This window comes from Staurois parvus, unplaced genomic scaffold, assembly GCF_062004578.1.
Source record: "Staurois parvus isolate SC_StPar_1 unplaced genomic scaffold, SC_StPar_1.0 ptg000661l, whole genome shotgun sequence".
In the NCBI taxonomy this organism is placed as follows: domain Eukaryota; kingdom Metazoa; phylum Chordata; class Amphibia; order Anura; family Ranidae; genus Staurois; species Staurois parvus.
In genome coordinates this window covers 544,953-565,773 of record NW_028318457.1, presented here as the reverse complement: position 1 = coordinate 565,773, position 20,821 = coordinate 544,953, and the positions used below count along the sequence as shown (strand labels likewise).

Below are 20,821 nucleotides of genomic sequence, written 5' to 3'. Positions count from 1 at the left end.
ATTTTGCAACTGTAAGCTGCACTGATATGGATGTTGAGTTGCTTTAATTTTTGTTTGTTAAATTTGTAACAGATAGCATTGATAAGATGACATAGAAGGTTAGGGTGCTTGATCTTCATTACAAAAGAATGATGATGATATCCTTTTCCCTATAGCTGTCTTGGTGTTTTGCTTTCCTCTGAAATCTTACCTCTTAGTGGCACTAGAGATCTGCTGTTTAGCTTTAGTCATTTGTTCACTTTCATCCCTAAATAATATGTTCCAAGTTAATGCTGTGTGAAAAATAAGCAGTTCTTTACCTATGGCATTCTATCAGTATCAGAAATATTTAGATTACCTGATATCACATTGCTGATAGGCATACAAGTCATGTTGGTATGATCTACATGGGGTTAGGTTATTTTAATTTATGTGGTAAGGCACATATGGATATTTACAAATCCTGTGGGTGAAATTATATATGGCTGTCTCAATGTAAATGTGATGGGCTTGCACTTCTATACATTAGCACCTCCTGTATAGATTATATTCATTGTTCAGGCCGCAGAGGTCCTAAACGAGGCCTCCCTGCATGTGCTGACTGAGGGGTTTCAGTAAAGCTGTCTCTATCTGCCTATGACCCATTCAGCAGGCTATATAAACCCCAGCAGATCAGTCACTCAGCATGTTGCCTACAGCGGACTCTCAGCTGCTTGATCTCAGCAAGGTAAGGTCCATATTTCCATGGACAGCAAAGGAGGCAATTCTTAGTATGGGTTTGGCCAGTTTTGTTATAGGGTGCATAAAATAGAGAGGCAAAGGTTTCCTAGGTTTACGTAATAAGTATTGGACAGCAAGTGCACAGGCTTCGTAAATAGTAAATAGACAGTCCTTCTAAAAAAAACTTTTTTATATCCTGCAGACTTACCAAACCATTAGTTAGTATAAGTAGTTAGCAAAAAAGGACATGGCAATGTAGAGTACAAAGAGGATGTGAGGAACAGATTAGGTTTTTATGAGGAAACTTTAGAGAAATATTATTGACATATATAGGCTTTCTCAAGCACTGTAAAAAACAGGAATGATATGCAAAGTACAATAAAGTATATTATCCAATCAGAATGCATCTCTTATCTGATCTGACTTTGGTAAAGTAAAAATCTAATCAATTTCTGTACCGAAGTTAATCAACTTTGCATGATATCATGCATTACTAATGAATGGCACAATAACTACTAAAGATTAGTTTTGACACAGTGATTCATTTTAATGCAAAGAAGACCATTTAGGACTGAGGGCTGTGTTCTTACCTCTATCAGTAGTAATATGCAAGTGCCGATTAATTCATTTAGAAATCAAGGGTGCGAATCAAGGAGTCTAGGCTGAATCCTTATCAGGTTCATTTGGGTTGGGCATATCTAGTAACAAGGGCCAGCAAAAATAGATAATTTCAAGTTTGCTATTGTAGCCACGCTTTACATTTGGCTAATACAAATTATTAAAACAATATGGTGTTAATGGTACATCAAGCCTCCAAATCCATATCAGCCAATCAAATACGGACATTCTTTCAGTTTGAGAATCTATTATGTTGAAAAAACTGATTTTTTTTTACTTTTTATAAATGATCCACTTAGCGAGACGTATTTATGAGGCAGTTTGTTAAAAAAATACATTTTAAGGTATAAATACAAAACATCTGATTAAAAACATAAGATAACCAACATGCAAAATCAAATTATACTGAACTGTAATATTCTGGCCATTCTGGAAAGAATGAGTAACTAAGAGTAAGTAACTTATCAGACAATATTCTGACTGGTTTCCATTTATAGGACATTTTTCTAGGAGACTGGCATTTGCATATCAATCATGCTCTCCAGCCAGTCAAATTACAATGCCCAGACAAACATTCTGACATGAGAAATAGCCTGATTTGCTCAAGTACAGATGACGGAATGCGCTTACAGCAACAGATCTGTCAGCTGCTTAAAATATATCCGTTTCTCCTTGATTTTATGGCTTTAGTCAGAATATACGCCGTACTTGTTTGGTACGAGCTTATATAACATTTGTCAGAGTTGGGTATTTGAAAAGCTAATCACTGATGGGAAATTAGATGGAGTTATATCATGATATACCAACTTTTAATCTGGAAAAATGCAGATAATGTTTTTAATTTGGATATCAGCTTAATTAAAACCGCATCATTTATTTTCAATTTTATATATATCTTGTGGCATAGCGGTGACAGTCTATCCAGTATAAAGCTTCCATTTCACAGTCTACAAATGCAACAGATATTAGCAACCCTAGCAGAAGGCCAGAGCTATATAGGTATTATAGGCAAACTACAGTGATTTTTGGTCAGTTTTATTTGATGTTTTTTGTGAAAGGCCATCAACTTTTATTTTATAAAATTGTTTTATAATATTTGTATAAAATCTGTATTTTATAAATCAATATTTATTGAGACATGTTACTATGCTTTATTCTGTACAGTTCATTTTGAGCTGTTGATTAAGAAAGCCCAGCATTAGCATTGCAATCATAAACTACTCCTGACACTGAACACTGAGTAGAACTGTCTCTGCTTGATGAGGAGCATAGGAGCATGTCTCTCTTCTGACTCATTCGGCAGAATAATTTAGCTGGTCAATACAGGACAGCAGTAAATATCACTTATCTGTACCAGACTAACATTTGTCACCTGCAGGCTGCCATAAAAAATAAAAAGTTAATATTTCAATGTATTATTTGACAGTCACCCCTCTAAAAGAAAATGTAAAAAAACATCATTCTTTACTCTGTTTAAGAGATCCTTTCATCTGACTTCCCAAATATGACTTATACCAGGTCCATCTTATCCAGATGAACCTTTATTTTACAATACTTAATGGAGATTGCTGAAGGAGTATTGAGACTTTGTCTGTCAAAGGAAAAGTATAACTTCCTTACTGATAGAAATAGAAGTCAGGTTCACCACCGCAAGTATATCTTGCCACCGGTTTTCATCCACAAGACAAAAATTATTTTTGGGTGTGTGGCCATTCAATGAATGTCCTTTTTACCCCTGTGCATGCATTAAGAATCTGCAGCAGCTCCCCTTGTTAGGCAATAGTTTCAAAGCCAGACAGACATTTCAATGCCAATGAAAGCCGATTTGTGATTGGTTGCCATGGGTCAGTGCACATCATTGTTTTGGCGCTAGGCAACTAAAACAGTATTTTATTTCCGCTTACAATACAGCCTTTATCTTTATCCCATCCATGCCATGCTGCTAAAATTGAATTGTGCTTGAATAATAAATCATAGCATGACTGGCACACTTCTTAATAATCACTTATATAGAGCAAGGGCATAACTCGGACAAGATGAAATATAAAAGATGCCACATTTTTCAATGACTTCATAAAAAACAAAAACATACAAACAACATATTGTTTTACCAAGAGTAATGTACTCCAAACAGACATATTTACTGCAGACCTATTTCATAATGCTGAAAATTTTTCAAATGTATCCAGCTTTTGTGTATTCAGTGATAAGAATCATTGTTCCTTCCCGTGAATCTGAGTTAACGGTTGTACCAATATACATAGATCTTTGATCTGTCATTTGTATATGTACATAACAGTGAGTCACAACAACACTATCTTAATCTTGGCTCCCTGTGAACATAAATATAGAAATAGCTAAAGTAAAATAGGGACAGCTACGATCAGTTTGTTGGAGAGCATACCAAGACAGAAACTGAGATAACATTCTTATAACATATGCAAACTTTTAGTCTTGTATTAAAATGCAATGACAGATCTGCATTACTGTGTTAAATAACATAAAACAGCTATGGCTAGTATTGAAGCTAGACAAAATGGAACGTGAACCTATGGTCTCGTCTTTCCTTAAAATGTGTCCTCAGTTTTCTAAGCCAGAGTTCTTCAGGATGTTCAGGAGTCCCCAATGCCAGACTCTTTGTTAGATAATTATTAAACACATGGAATTCTGACAAATAGCTGGTTGGACATCTCCTTCCCGTGCACTTTTCAAATGGTATCCCAATGTGATGAATATCCTTACCAGCAAACAAAAAAATACAGGAGTGGAAAGAAATGGTCCATGTTTTGACCTTGAATCCATGAGGTCAACATTAGGCTAACAGAGTATAAGGATTTGTAGATGCCTGGGTAAATAAGTTGGTGATCAGGCACCAGGTGTCTGTTTGATGACCATAAATCCACCTTACTAGGTATGGGAAGACCAAAGGTTAGTGGTGCCTTTAATGTATTTTAAAATATTTTCTATATATATTTGTAACATTCACAAGAAAAAAAAAATTAAAAAAGGTTTTTTTTTGTCATGTAAATATGAACTATTGCATATTGGCATTCACATTTACTCCTTCCAGCCAGCAGTTAGAGAGAGCAAGCCTTGTATACAAAGATTTTAGATAGCTGGTTATTGCCATGCTGTGAAATGAACAAGCTGATTTTAGGATTACTCACATGGCCGAATGTGTGAAATGAATGATTTAGAGGGAAGATGTCACCTGCTCTTCTCCTAATAGAGACGGTACTTTCTAGACCTTCAGTCTGCAAGCACACTTTACAAATGCAGAGCTAGTGTTGGGCTTTCCTTCCAGAAATCTCTAGAAGCTCTGAAAATATTGTAGATGATGTATATACTGTATGTAATTTCATGAGTAGTATTACTTTGCTATTGAAAGTTTACATGGTGCTGCAAAAGCAGGGTAGGGAGGAAGTATGTCCCACATACTCAAAACCATGACTGAAAAGCTGAAAGTTAAAGTTAGCCCAATAATCTGGTAAAAAAGAAGTCTAGAGTTCTACTTGCTGGATTGAAAGAGTAAATATAAAATATTAATATAAAATATTTACTATTTAAAATGAACAAATAAGTAAAAAATATTTACAAAAACCTATATATCCTATTTTTATATGAATAAAATCACACTATCCCAGAATGTACACTTATAATAAAAGTCATATTTTCTAAGCATAATAGCCTTCAGTCTAGTTTTTGAATAAAAAAAATAATCAATATTATCTCTGCTTATTATATGCACACTTTTACCCAGATTTACAAATCTGCACAGGAATCCTGGAAAATGACAGTTTTTATTGTGGCTGATCTCACAACAGGCTAGTCCTTAGTTGACCTGGGAGTCATTATTATTATTATTAATATTATACAGTATTTATAAAGCGCCAATAGTTCACTCAGCGCTGAGTCATTATCAAATAATACATCTCTGCGCAGGCTGGAAACATAATTACACATTTGGTACTACCCCTTTTAATTGAGATCCTTTTATAGTTTGTGTTTACTTCATACCATGTCATGAGAAGACCATGCTTTATATGTTTTTTTACCTTCCTCTGGATCAGCTGTGGGTAATTTCCAACTGGCTTCTGCCTTCTTTTCTGATGTTGTTATTATATTATTTCAAGATTATTACTGAAAATGTTTTTGTTTTTTACAGCCAGGGTGTCCAATACTCTGGGACACCACAATCCTTATTTCCTGTCTACACTTACTGATCACACTATGTCACATGTGCTGTAGGCATAAACATTTTTAGTTGGGATTCCATTAGCCCTGAAAAATTATTTCAAGGGTTTCTTGGGGTTAAACGATTGGCAAAGGTTGCACTAGACAAACAGAGTACGGTCATCCAAAATTTAATTAAATTGATTTCATCAAGCCAGGAAAGAGTGCTATAATGCTAAGACATGAAAACAATACAAAGCAATGCACTATAATACATATAAAGTATATATTCATATCTTGACAATACATTGTAAGTGCATAAATGTAAAAAAAATATATTAGCAATTTGTAAAGAATGTTTCTCTTTCTTTTTCCACAGGAAAGAGCCACTATGAGTCAACATTGTACTAAATTTGCTGGCCACTGGAAGGTATTTCCCCCCTGTGTTCACTGTGTCTAAAATTCAAAACTTTTTGTTCTGAAATTACACTTAAATTCCTGAGTATTATATACAGTATCTAGCATTGCATTGAAATACTACATGCAAGAGTATACCATACAATAACAACAACACTTTTCAGAAACTGGGCTTGAATTAGGACTCTTGTATAGAGTAAAGCCTGGACCAACAAAAAGAGATCAATGTACTAATTAAGCACTCTTATTACAGTGATCTCTCCCACTGTGCCCCTCCCCCCCATCCCAACAGAACACACACATATTAATCAGCGCTGATTGGATGTTGGTTTTCCAGCATGTCCCTTTGACAAAAGTCGGTCCTAAGACCAGCTTCTGTCTGAAGGACAGATGTACACACGTGCTGAATGTCAACCAACTCAGCAGGACCGTATATATCCAACTTAAAAACATGAAAGAGAATTTCAGTGTTGACCGAAACCATCTTGTTAGACAAAATTAAGAAATTATATCATACCTTTTTATTGCTTCAGTAAAAGGAGATTTGGGTTAAGGAGTAGTTCAAACATGTTTACAGCTTTAAATTAAAGATGATAGCACCGACCTTGAAGGTATTGTGCAGGCAGACTGGGAACCTCAGCCAAGGGATCCCAGTGTTCATCCAAAACAAAACCTTCAGAGGTGCATGAACTTAGTTATTAGCTGTTTACCAAATTATTCAGAATTGTTGAAGCCTGAAGAAGGCCTAAATTAGTTCAGGTTTAACACATTCATAATGGGATACCCCAGCATTCAGCACTTAGTATGGAAATAAACAGCCATATAACAACAAGCAATGCTCCCAATTTGAAAAATTGAACAATTTGGTCAGTTTTGATCTCCTGAGAGTGGGTAATAAGCATCTCTAAAGGAAATTCTCTTTGAAAGTTGGCCTGATAGAATAGTAATAGAGGAAAGTACCCTTTTTGCACTGCAATCACCTTCATGGAGGAATGAGTGTTCCTGGTGTTTGAATAACTTGGTAGATATTTTCTCATTGTTCAGCAGTAAATCTCCTGTCCATTACCCTTAGACTATTAATAAACTCTTGACTTACCAGTATGTAACAGTTAGTAATATAAAGTACCAGGTAGCAATGAGCACTTTCAAAGCTGAAAGTTCACTCAAATCCTCTACAAGGTGTCAAGTCAAAGTGTTCAGCACCCCCACCACCATTTTTTTTTTTGGTAGATTGGAATGGTCAGTGGGATATTGATTGTGGAATACAGGTTAGGAGAGTCTCAGGGCTGTGGCTTGGGAGACAGGGGTTAAATACATACTTTACTAGGTATAGAATAGAAACCAGGGGAACATGACAGACATGCAGGATCAAAAACAAGGTTCAAATTACAAACAAGGTAGACATATCAAAAATATAATTACCAGCTACCAGATTGTGTCTGGCTTATTAAAGTGGAGTTCCAGTCACATTGCAAAAAAATAAAAGTCAGCAGCTACAAAAACGTTAGCTGCTGACTTTTAAAAAACAGCCACTCACCTGCCCCGTAATACTCCATGTAAGAAACACACAGAAGAGGGGAAACAAGATGTAAAAAGGGGAAAGTAACCATGGAAAATTACAAGAAATACACTACAAAGGATTAACAAGACCAGAGTTGCAAACAAACTGAGAATTGGTACAATGAACAACACTGACCGGACAGGTTGGAGTAAGAGAGGCAAAAAAGGTGATAGCCACAATCCACTAAGACAGAAATTCAATATAAAAGAAAACAATAAACATATGCAGTACATATGCATATAAAGGCTTAGACTGGATTATTGCAGGTGCTGGAACAGAGCAGCGCAAATACAAGGAGCACAAACCAAATATATCTTGGGTTTGATCCCAGGTAGTGTCAAACATACAGTTCATACGTGTTATTTACATTTCCCATTGCCACTTTATACCTGTTAAGAGACTTGGGTGGAGACAGTCCTGAGGCCAGAACATTCAAAACAGAACAGCAATAACAGCCTCATTTATAAAACCTACAATATTAAGTGTACATTTAGAAGAACTCCATATTTCAGCCCCTCTGCCCATGTCAATTTGATAAATATCATTAAGGACCTCTGATCCAGATTTAGTATGTTTTCCTCATTGCAGGCAGGCAGTGTATATGTGCAGTACCACCAGTCTAGCTTCTTCTAAAATAGCACCGATCCATTGGGCATAGCTAAGGGAATTACATTTATATCCATCTCCAGGTCAGTTCATGCACTCGGAATGGCTAATATTCTTAAAAGCCACACCAGACACATGGTTAACATTTTAGAAGACACTTGTAACATTGCCTAGTTTTGATAAGAACAAAGCCAGAAAGCAGGGCTGGATTCTTTCAAAGATATAAAATTCAATGGGTGTTTTCTTCCACCCATAACTGAAAGATAATTTTTTATGTACTCTACGGAGAGAAATATGTAGGCAGACCTTTTTTATCTGGCTGTCTATGGCTTCTACACTTATATAATGGGCATGCTTCAAAAGTCAGAATTCCTAATCAAAATACTTGTATGCAGTAACTGAAGTAAAAAAGCCTTCAACATAACAGCCAGGGAAGTACAATTCTTTGAAGGAGTTTTGTTGTGGTCACTTACACTGACTGGTCATAATGTTTGAGAGATATAAAGTATATATATATATATATATATATTATAATAGACACACAGTATTATAAATATATAACACACAGTATAATGGGCTACATGAGGTTTTGGACCCCCAAAAAACAGCCTCAATTTAGATGACAAAATGTGCAAGCTAAAAGCTGCAGGTCATAAGCATCAAAGTGTTTATTTAAAATGATTTCCCTTTAGAAAAGGAATCCTCACTACTCCCAATGGCATAATAACAGAGTGTCCGGTCCTTCAAGTATTGTCCAATTAAAGCAGTAAATGACACATTTCACACTTTCCCTGTGGGATGAAGACATACATTTATCCTGATCAGTTTTAATACTGTTTTTATATTTTAAATACTGTATAGAGACCTATACTTCATTTTAACCATAACTATATAGAAAGTACTTGCCACATACATAATTTACTAGGTCAGCTATCATTACCCATAATTCTTAGCAAACAACACTGCGATTCCAGATAAACAGGCTGCTGTAAACCATTACTCCATGCAGACATTTATTCCCTGAGGTCTGCCTTAGATTTATATCTCCAAAAGCATTATGTTCTGCTCAATAAAAGTCCAAGGAAAATGAAAAAGCTGATAGCCCAAACTACCCTCCAGACTCACCATGACATAAGGCTTAATTAGACCAACTGTACAAATGATATTACTGGCTATGCACTGGTGTTTTTCCTCTGTCATTCAGGAGCATCACTGGGGAAATCTTATATACCTTTCTCACTGCCCTCATCTTGCTCTGTGGCTGTCTGTCACTTTTGTCCTTGTATCATCATGTGACTCATGCTTTGACTTCTAACTGCTTCCATTTCAGATTATTGTCTGGGATGAAGAATGTTTCCAGGGCCGAAGACACGAGTTTACATCTGAGTGCTGTAATATCATGGAATATGGATTTGAAACTGTCCGCTCATTTAAAATAGAGAGTGGAGCGTAAGTATGAATCAAACAAGTTTAAAATAGCACTGTGGCCAAGCTATGAACATTCAAATATTTACATATGCCTAACAAGCAGTAAATAAGATTCAAAATAATCCCCACTGACCTCTGCTGCTGTATCAATATGCAACAATTCATCCTCAAAATTCACAAATAAAGTGGTGAAGCCGTTCAGTTTGATTCATGGTACTTTTCTCTCTCTCCTTCTCCTGGGTTTTCCTTGAGAGGACGGAAGGCTGCTAGGTGCAAGTCACTGCTGATAAGTGACGGCAAAATGAGCTACTGATGGAAAATGAAAGTGAAAATGTTTTGCTGTAAAATTTGAGGATGAATACTGAATGCTGGTAGCTACATAGGACAGTAAGGGCTTGTTTTTAAAGATATACCACTTCACCTCCGGAAGATTTACCCCCCCTTCATGACCAGGCCATTTTTTGCTATAAGGCACTGTGTAACTTTAACTGACAGTTGCGTGCTCATACAATGCTGTACATCAATTACATTTATGTAATTTTCCCCCCACAAATAGAGCTTTCTTTTGGTGGTATTTGATCTCCGCTGGGTTTTTTTATTTTTTGCATTATAAACAAAAAATGGTGACAATTTTTTTTTTAATTTCTGCTATAAAATATATGCAATAAAAACATTTTAAAAATCTAATTTCTTCATAAATTTCGGCCAGTATGTATTCTGCTACATATTTTTGGTAAACAAAATCCCAAATAAGCATATATTGATTGGTTTGCGTAAAAGTTATACTGTATACAAACTATGGTGTGTACAGTATACTGAATTTAACTAGTAATGGTGGCAATATTGCAGGACTGCAATATTGCGGCGGACAATCTGACACTGACACTTTGTGGGAACCAGTGACACTAATACAGTGATCAGTACTAAAAATGTACACTGTCGCTGTATTAATAACACTGGCTGGGAAAAGGTTAAACATCTAGGGTGATCAAAGGTAATGGTGTGCCTAACCAGTGATTTTGTGTTTTCTATGTGGTGTTTTTACTAGGTAATGTACTGGATTTTATTCCCTGCTTTGCAGTGAAACAAAATCCAGCACATCGCTGCCAACAGGACACAGCTCTGCCTTGTTTACATAGGCAGAGCTGTGTTCTCTCTGTCTCTTTGCCAATCAGCATGTGCCAGCTGTCATCAATTGACTGGCACCCGCTGATCGGCTTCTGTTGTGACTGCTGTTACCTTTGCCGGGAGTGCGCGCACACCCCCTCAACCAGGAAATGCAAAATCACATATATATACGTGATTTCGCACAAAGTAGCCACCCTGTAGCAGTACATCTGCTATAGGGCGGTCATGAACTGGTTATTTACTGCTTAATTTGAATATGTAAACATTTAAATGTCCATAGCCTAGACGTGGTTCTGCCACTTGCCCTCGTGAGGATTTACCCCCCCCCCCTGTTCCTGACCAGGCCATTTTTTGCGTTACGGCGCTGCGTTATTTTAACTGACAATTGCATGGTCATGAAACGCTGCGCCCAATCGAAATTTGCGTCCCTTTTTCCCAAGAATAGAGCTTTCTTTTGGTGGTATTTGATCGCCTGTGCTTTTTTATTTTTTGCGCTATAAAAAAAAAGCCTGCCAATTTTGAGAAAAAAATTATATTGTTGACTTTTTGCTATTAAACATGTCCAGTAAAAAATTTTAAAAGTCTAATTTCGTCATAAATTGACACCAAAATTTATTCTGCTACATGTCTTTGCTAAAAAAAATCCCAATACATGTAAATTAATTTGTTTACGTGAAAGTTATAGCGTTTATAAAAGGCAGTATAGATACTGGAATTTTTTTTTTCACTAGTAATGGTGGCGATCAGCGACTTATAGCGAGACTGCGGAGGGCATTCTGACACTGGGTGGAACTGACTTGGTGTCACTGACATCCCCAGTGACATCAATAAAGTGATCAGTGCTAAAAAAAAAGCTCTGACACTGTACTAATAGCACTGGGCAAGAAGGGGTTAACATGAGGGGTGATCAAAGGGTTAACTGTGTGCTGTTTTATGTGTACATGTGCACAGCCATCCAAAGTAGTGTGGACGAGCTGACAGGGAGGAGAACTGTATTGTTTACATACAGTACTCCTCCTCGTCCGAGATGCTCGGCAATCACCAGGCGGAGGCAGCGAGCAATCACCGGCTGGGAACCTGTGACTGACAGCCGTGGTCGCAAATGGTGGTGCGGGTAGGGCGCGCTTGCACCCCCTACCCGGAAATGCAAAATAACATATATATATATATACGTGATTTTGCATCCCCGTGCTGTCCTGTAGCAGTATATCTGTTATAGGATGGTCAGGAAGTGGTTAAGTCCTCATGCACACTGGATTTTTTTTACAGCTGCTGTTTTTGGCTGTTGCCCTTTTTTTCTACAGCCAATAAACTCCCCAGCATGTTATCTTATGTGTCCATGTGTACATAGACTGTAATCAACGTTTTTTGGCAGTGGCCTTTTTTGGCTAGAAAAAAAGCCCCAGAACTAGTGGGTTTCTACGGGAGTTTTTTAGCTGTAAAAATGCTCTAACACTGAAAAATGCGGCAAACCTGCGTTTTTGGACTTTTTTTGAGCAAACAAAATATTTTTTTTTGTAAAAAAAAGCTAAACAATGCAAACGCAGAAAAACGCAGCAACACTCTGAAAAATGTTTTTAACGTGACTTTACCGCTACCAGCGTTATTAAAACGCCCAGAATGCATTGAGCCTAATGCATGAGGAAAAATAAACCTTCACATGACATTTGCCAAACACTCTTGGACAGGAAGAGGGTTCAGCTAGAATGAGCAAGTTAGCAGCTCTGCCTGGAAACCGACTGCTGCCTTCAGTAGTTGGACTATTGTAATGCCAGAATGGCTTTACTAAAATACAGACCTTATTCTGTAACCACTGTGATTATAATGATGTTTTTACAGCGGCTGTTTTTGGCTTTTGCCATTTTTTTCTACAGACAGTAAACTCCCCAGGATGTTATCCTGTGTCCATGCACACATAGGCTTTTTTCAGCATTTTTTTGGCAGGAGCGTTTTTTTTACCCCCAGAACTAATAGTATCTGAAGGAGTTTTTTAGTTGAAAAAACACTCTAACGCTGGTAAAACGTGGTAAAATGCTGGCAAACCAGCAGTTTTGAGCGTTTTTTTTTTAACCAAAATCTTATTTATTTGTTTTTAAAAATGCTAACATGGAAAAATTGGCTAAATGTGGCAAAACGCTAATGCAAAAACACAAAAAAATGCTGAAAAAGTATACATTTAACGCTACCAGCGTTATTAAAATGCCCAGTACGCATGAGGACAAAACAGAATGTTTGTTACATCTATAGTACCCTGCTAGAATACAATGAATGTATTTATGTGGTTAATTGCTACTCAAGCTCACCAACGACCTGCTAACCACCAAAGCTAATGGCCACTACTCAGTGCTCCTACTCCTCGACCTCTCCGCGGCCTTCGACACAGTTGACCACCCCCTCCTCCTTAAAAAACTATACTCTTTTGGCCTCAGAGACTCCGCTCTCTCCTGGCTCTCCTCCTATCTATCCCAGCGCTCCTTCAGTGTTACCTATAACGCTGCCACCTCCCCCTCTCTCCCCCTGTCTGTTGGGGTCCCCCAAGGCTCTGTCCTCAGGCCCCTTCTCTTCTCCATCTACACCTCCTCCCTTGTCCAACTGATACACTCCCACGGCTTCAACTACCATCTCTACGCCGATGACACACAAATCTACCTCTCTACCCCTCGCCTCACCCCTTCAGTCTCCGCCTGAATCACATGCCTACTGAACGACATATCAGACTGGATGTCATTCCACTTCCTCAAATTAAACCTTTCCAAAACCGAGCTCCTAGTTTTCCCCCCAGCCCGCGCCACCCCCCAACCTTTCCATCACGACCAATAACGCCACCATCAGTCCCACCCCGCAAGCCAAAGTTCTAGGTGTCACTCTAGACTCCAATCTGTCCTTCCAGCCCCATGTCCAATCGCTGGCAAACTCATGCAGGCTCCACCTCTGCAACATCTCCAAAATACGTTCGTTCCTAACCCCAGATACTACTAAACAACTCATTCACTCCCTCATTATCTCACGGCTCTACTACTGCAACTCCCTCCTCACCGGCTTACCTCATCACAGACTATCCCCGCTTCAGTCTATCCTGAACTCTGCGGCCAGACTCATCCACCTTACCAACCGCTCCGTATCTGCCACCCCCCTCTGTCATTCCCTCCACTGGCTCCCAATTGCCCAACACATAAAATTCAAACTACTAACATTGACGAACAAAGCTATTCATAATACAGCCCCAAACTACCTCACCGACCTGATATCCAAATACCACCCAACACGTACTTTTCGCTCCTCACAAGACCTCCTACTTTCTAGCTACCTTGTCTCCTCCTCCCATGCCCGACTGCAGGACTTCTCCAGGTCTTCCCCCATTCTCTGGACCTCACTACCCCAATCCATCAGACTGTCACCTACCCTCCTCACATTTAGGCGCACCCTGAAAACCCATCTCTTCAGGGAAGCCTACCCCGCCCTCACCTAACTGCTGATCTCCTCCACTCCTCCTACCACTCCATCCCCCACAGCCATTTCCTCCTGTACCACTATCCCCTCCCTCCTAGATTGTAAGCTCCAAGGAGCAGGGCCCTTGAACCCCTTGTGTATTGTATTGTTACTGTATTGTCTCATGTACTGTCTCCCATTGTAATGTACAGCGCTGAGCAAACTTTTTGGCGCTATATAAATACTGTATAATAATAATAATTATTAAATACACTGTGTGCATAATGTAGTATAGCAATATTCCAAATTATGTCTTGAGAACTGTAAATAATTAATTTATCAAGTGGGAATGCGTTGTTAGGTTAAGCAAAGTCATACTTGTTTTTCCATATTAGTAATCTAGTTTAATTAACTTTGCCTTGTATATTTAGCTTAAGAACGACAAACATAAGACAAGCAGGTCTGTATGAAATACAGAAAGACTGGCTTCTGCATATGTACTGATATTTTTCTCTGTTTTATACCATTATATTGTGCAGCGCAAAACGAATCTATGTTGCACGATCTGCAAAGGCACTTTGGAATTCACACTTTACAATGTGTTATTTCTTCATTCTTAATACAGTGGTATCTGCTTCATAACATTACAATAATGATATATTCAGTTACACATCACAACAAATGGCAAGCTCTTAACAATTTACCAACTCTGGAGAATTAAACATTAAAAATAAAACATAAGGTATAAAATTAAAAATAAAAAACACATAAAATGTTAGTCTTATGCATTCAGTGTAAACCTGCAAGATAATACAGGTTCCTAACACATGCAATGTAATCACAGTCTGCCTTCTATTCCCACAGCTGGGTCGGCTATGAGCACTTAGGATTCCAAGGTCAGCAGTTTGTGCTGGAAAGAGGAGAGTATCCCCGCTGGGAAGCCTGGAGTGGCAGCAATGCTTACCATGTCGAGAGAATGACCTCCTTCCGACCAATTGCCTGTGCTGTAAGTACACATTCCATAGCAGTCCACAGGGGGCCCCTGATAATAGTTTTCACTTACACATGACAGGATAGAGTATAGTTCATACCACCTATCAATACTGGCCTACTCACATAACTGTATTTAAAAGATATATATTATCTTTTAATACCAAAATGTCTAGAATTTTTACGTATTCTAGAATACAGGTTACAGCTGTATGAATATTGGTTCTGAATATTGGTGGGTTTGTATAAGCCTTGCTCGCAATAACTCATTTTAACATCTTCTAGCTTGGGGCAGAGTATATTACAGCTAGAAGCTGTCTGGCTGCTATGTTTGTCCTAAATTTTATTACTGTGTATGCCTGCAAAAATGTTATCGCTATCTAAAACTCGTGTATGGTTAACAATCTGATTAACACTCTCAAATAATTCAGTTTAGAGATATTGTCCCATATTGGTTTTTGCTATATATAGGGCCATCTTAAAGGGAACGGTGGTTACAGTTATAGAAAAAGCAAAAACCATTGGTTTATTTTCCCATGGCATTTATCTAGTATAAATTTGCATAAAAGTCTTTTGACTCTTTCCGTTTCTAGTTTGCTTTCCCAGCTTTCTGTGTTTCATGGAGATCTTTTCTCGAAGGCTTGTAGTATTTATTCATGGCATTCAGACAGTGCCAACATACTCTACAGCTCTTCAGAGACCCATGGAGAATACAGTCCAATGTCCCAAGCACTCGTATATATTCTAGATCCAATTTATAACAGAAGCCAGTTAATCCGCCAATATGTTGCTAATATGTGAGAAGAAAGAGAAACAGTCATGGAAAACACGTACGGATATAAAAACCTAAGACTCTAGAGAATTAGGTCCTGGCTGGAACCAAACCAGTGTATCAGTAGGAATAAATAGATTAAGATGAATATCCTCTGTCGAAACTTGCTTGGCCTAACCAATCTGCATGTTACAAAAAGTCACAAGGTCAATACAATGATTTTTTTTTTTTGCATATTGATGTACAAAAAATAGAAAACAGCTGTACCCACAGAAGCACATCATCCCAACACCAGGAAATGTGCACACCAAGAAATCCACAAGTTAAATTGTAACTTAGCAAAATTAAAACAAAAATATTCAGTACATATTGGCAATATATGCACATTTCCCCATTTTATGTTATGCCTTTAAAACAATTCATATACAGAAAAATACTTGTTATTTTTTGCTGAAATCCAGTGTGTGGGTGGAGCCTACTGTGCCCTGCACGTGGGGGTACCTTTTGAGCATGCATGCTCTCATCAATGCCCGGGAGCAGGTGGTGCCTTGTTCACGTGAAGTCAAACATTATGGCCCGACTTAGAGACGAGCCATACATCATCTGCAGATGTTAATGTACAGAGCCCCTCTGTGAAACATGCTGTCCAGTATTATTACATACCTGACCTGGGAGTTGTTGCATTTAGGAGGGACATTGTTGAGCCTGTGCCCTCTCTACAAGTTCAGCGTACCTCTGTCGCCTCACTCTCAGTAACAGAATGGGGTCTCGCCGTGCAAATAGTGCGGAGCTCATGCGTGCACTTAGTTAAATCCTTCCACTCTGCCATACTATGCGCCCTGCTGTGGGGCCTCTGTACCGCAGGTTTGGTCCCAAAACTCTGGAGAACCTATTACTAGGGAGGGTGTCAGAGCACCTTTCCCATCGCTACCTGAGGGCCCGTCGCCATGCCAGGTACCACGCTTCATGACAGTCTGCTATTTGCTTTCCAGCAGTCGTTGGTTACCCGTGGCAACTCTTGGCTTCCTCTACACCTTCTTAAAGTAACTTCAGGCTAGGCTTAGAGTTATTGAACTTTACTGAAACTTTCATGGCAATATAAATACAAGTGCAATGCAGCTCCAACCCTAACAGGCTAAGTTGTGGATACCTAGGCATACCTGAAAAGGTAATTGCCAATGTAAGCTGGCACTACTCCAATTACCACCGATGTAAAGGGGCACATTTCCACCGACCACTAGTGTAAAGGAAGAACTACACCAACCACCAATGCAAGTGGGCTTCTTCTCCACTGATCACAAATATATGACACCACACATACTATTAATGTAAGGAGAAACATCTCCACTGACCACTGGTGTAAAGGGGCACCACACTGACCACTAATATAAGGGGCACCACCCCGACCACCACTCCTACCCCTCCCTGCTGCTATATTACCAATCAGATTCATATTTTCAAGGTAGGTTTAAATCTGACTGATGGCTAGAACATAACTTCTTTGATACATCTGACTATTTGCGTATGAGAAGCAAATATAAGTCTGCAGTGGATGTGTATGAGAACACCTCTCCTGCATTACTAACAGGTAAGCAAATAGGGTCCCCAAATCACCACATTACTGACACAAAATGAGGTGGACTGGTTCAGTATACTGCTGGTTGAAAAACAAAAGTCTTTTAAATTTTTATTCTGGTTATATTTTTATTGCATACTTACAATTCTACTTTAAAAAAAATCCCTCTGTAGTGAAGGTGTTTTTAAGTGTATCACCTAGACACTAGGGTACTGTCTGCTGTGTACAGCAATGCTATAGCTATTTGACAGTTGATGGCAGTTTGGGGTTACTTTGTTGTGCACGGAAACACAGTAGGAAACAGATTGAAGTAAAGTGAACTTGACTTAGTTACTATAGATCAGGGGTCTCCAAACTTTCTAAGGGCTAGTTTACTGTCCATCAGACTTTAGGAGAGCTGGACTGTAGCCAGTTGAAGTAGAAAATCCCCCAGTGTCAGTGGGAGTAACAATGTCTCAGACTTTATGGTCAGTGGAAGTACAAAAATGATATAGCGCCTGTGGTCAGTAGGAGGAGGAATAGTGCCCCATCATTGGTGTCAGTGGAAGGAATGGTGCCCCACACCAATGTCAGTGGACATTATGAGCCGTTTCATTGGTGTCTGTGAGAGGAATAGTGCCTCACAGCAGTGTGTGTCCCAAGGACCGCATCCAGGCATGCAAAGGTCCACATTCTGCCCACAGGATAAAGTTTGGAGACCACTTCTACAAATCACTGCTATTTGTAATGAACATTTGTCTTCTTCTACCCTTTATAGTGTCTCTCAAGTTCACTAAATGTTTGTCTTGTAACAAAAAATGTCTGTATTACTTGCTTAGAACCATCGTGACTGCAAAATGACCATCTTTGAGAAGGAAAACTTCCTGGGAAGAAAAGGAGAGTTGAGCGATGACTATCCCTCCCTGCAGGCCATGGGCTGGTGTAACAATGAAGTTGGCTCTTTCCGTGTTCAGTCTGGCGCGTAAGTCATATGTGAAAATAGCACATCATATAGCTTAGAGAATTAAAATGTGTGTCAGGGTAGACTATCCGTACATCTATGCAATACTTGTACATTTACACATGGATTATCCCTTTAAAAATGCTGCAAGAACAGAATAATACTTTTTGATCTACCAGAAATCTAATATGCATCTAAATTCCTCAAAAAGTGAGGAGTGCAGCGCTAATAAACAATAGATGTATATGGAGATATGCCTGAGGTTCACCATAAATTCGTACCGGTAAATATGTTGAAACAGCATAGATAAAAGTCCACAAAATATTGTATGACAGTTCTCTGATACTTTAAGGAAGTTATAAACAGGCAAGTGACTCCAATATTCCCATCTGTGCGGCCTCACAGACAAAGCCCCGGGCAACGGGCAGATGAGCAGCCATTGGATGCCGGTGATGGCAGGACCCATTGGTGACCACCCTTAAGGCCCAGAGGAGAGTGAGATTATTTGCTGACCCCCACTGCAGCCCACAACTAGAGAAGACCTCTATAGGCGTCATTCCAACACTAGAGGGAGAGTATCCAGTGTGAGCTGCACCTTTTTCCAGGATAAGAGGGGACCTCTGGTTGATCATTGCGCTTACTTACTGAGCATCTAGTGAGTGCGCAATTTAATTACTTCCTGCACGACACCAAGTTTTACACCTTGATGGGAATATTGGAGTCACCTGCCTGTTTATAACTTCCCTAAAGTATCGGAGAACTGTCATACAATATTTTGTGGACTTTTATCTATGCTGTTTCAACATATTTACTGGTACGAATTTATGGTGAACCTCAGGCATATCTCCATATACATCTATTGTTTATTAGCGCTGCACTCCTCACTTTTTGAATATTTTATAAGGTTTTTAGGTTTCCTTTTAGTGCATTTGCTGCTCCAATTGATTGCTCCTAGCGCTCGCTGAACCACTTTTTATATGTTTGCATATAAATTCCTGTTTGGGCTGACAACGCTGTGCCTCTGCTGTACTGAAATCCCAACCATTATTGTCATCACTTCAAAACTCTGCCTATCCCTACCCCTTTATCCCACACTGCATGCATAAAATGACTTTTTCCAGCAAAACAATACTGCTGCCTTGGCTTCCCAGGAGTGTTTCCACACACTGTGTGCAGGCAAAGGACTCTTGAGTAATATAATTCTGAGGGTGAAGGAGTTATCTTACATAAGTAGGAATTGAAGCACAGCAGCTGCCCCTGAATTTTACAGACTTGGCCATTAGATCACAATGAGCAATAAAAGCTATTTCTTACTACAGGAACAAAGAAAAAAGAAAAAAAGTAATGCTGGGACATACTCTGGAGAGGGAAAGGGATGTTTGGGGGTAAATTTAGGTAGCACCTGAAAATATATTTTAAGGCTTATGTTTCAGTTCTTTGAAAGTCTTGCCAGGAACACATAGGCAGCTTTTAGAACAGGATCATGTAAAACTTTGTAAACCACAAATTTGTATAGTACAGACATAGAAAGTAGGTGTAATTACCAAGCTACACTCACCTCATCCAAATGACAGATCAAGACCTTTATAGGGTCCTCCTTTAATGTTGATAACATTACAACCATAGGTATTTTTCTGTGGAAAGGACTGAAAAACACATTTATCTGTTTTATTTTAAATACCCTACAGTTGGGTGTGCTACCAGTACCCTGGTTACCGTGGCTTCCAGTACATCCTGGAGTGTGACCGTCATTCAGGAGAGTACAAGCACTGGAGAGAGTGGGGATCTCATGCACAGACCTTCCAAATCCAATCCATCCGCAGAATTCAGCAGTAACCACCTTTTACATGGAGATACATATTTTAACCTAAAACAAATGAAATGATGCTTAACGTCAATAAAAATTTTGTTTCTTTTGTGTATCATCTTATAAAGTCATAGTAATTTTTTTTGTCTGAAATTTAATATATTAGACCTTTAATTCAAGTAAGCTAGTTACATTGAACATAAAGCTTTTTACCTAAGGGGCAAACCTTTCCTAGAAGTTTTCCTCTTCAAGAGTAAGTTTACTGAGGGATCATTGAGCGGGCTGAAAAACACATAGGTATGCATATAAACCCTAACATTGTAGTTGTCTTTGAGCTCGCCAACACAGTATAGCTATAGAAGAGCAAAAAACATCTTGCCAAAAGTCAGCCTAGTCAATAGACTTTGTACCTTGAGATCTCTTGGTGTCTGCTGAGCTCTGTGGTTAGCCTCAGACAGGGGCGGACTGACTATTTGGAAACTCGGGCACTGCCCGAGGGCCCGGGGTCAGTAGGGGGCCCCATGAGATGCCCCTGGTACCTTTTTCATAGGCTTTTTTGAGTTTGGGCAAGGACACAGGGGCCCCATGATCCCCTATTGCACGGGGGGCCCCATGAATTGTCAGTCCGCCCCTGGCCTCAGACATTCCAAATTTGGCCCAACTGTGATTATTTTTGC

The 20,821-nt window shown here is 39.0% G+C and overlaps 1 protein-coding gene across 1 annotated transcript; it reads left to right on the top strand.

Annotated features, from left to right (window-relative positions):
• The first annotated feature begins 608 nt into the window (after window positions 1-608).
• Window positions 609-20,271, top strand: CRYBA4 (crystallin beta A4). Its single transcript, XM_089651715.1, has 6 exons — window positions 609-706; window positions 5,870-5,920; window positions 9,405-9,523; window positions 14,924-15,065; window positions 18,216-18,358; window positions 20,026-20,271. Exons 1-6 carry the CDS (start codon window positions 665-667, stop codon window positions 20,171-20,173), a joined length of 645 nt encoding a protein of 214 aa, XP_089507841.1. The 5' UTR covers window positions 609-664; the 3' UTR covers window positions 20,174-20,271.
• The last annotated feature ends 550 nt before the right edge of the window (window positions 20,272-20,821 follow it).

Excerpts from the sequence above, each read along its gene's own strand:
- CRYBA4 (XM_089651715.1), top strand. The coding sequence starts at position 665 with ATGTTGCCTACAGCGGACTCTCAGCTGCTTGATCTCAGCAAG. Across the intron at positions 5,921-9,404 it reads AATTTGCTGGCCACTGGAAG|ATTATTGTCTGGGATGAAGA; the intron begins GTATTTCCCCCC and ends CTTCCATTTCAG. Across the intron at positions 9,524-14,923 it reads TTTAAAATAGAGAGTGGAGC|CTGGGTCGGCTATGAGCACT; the intron begins GTAAGTATGAAT and ends CTATTCCCACAG.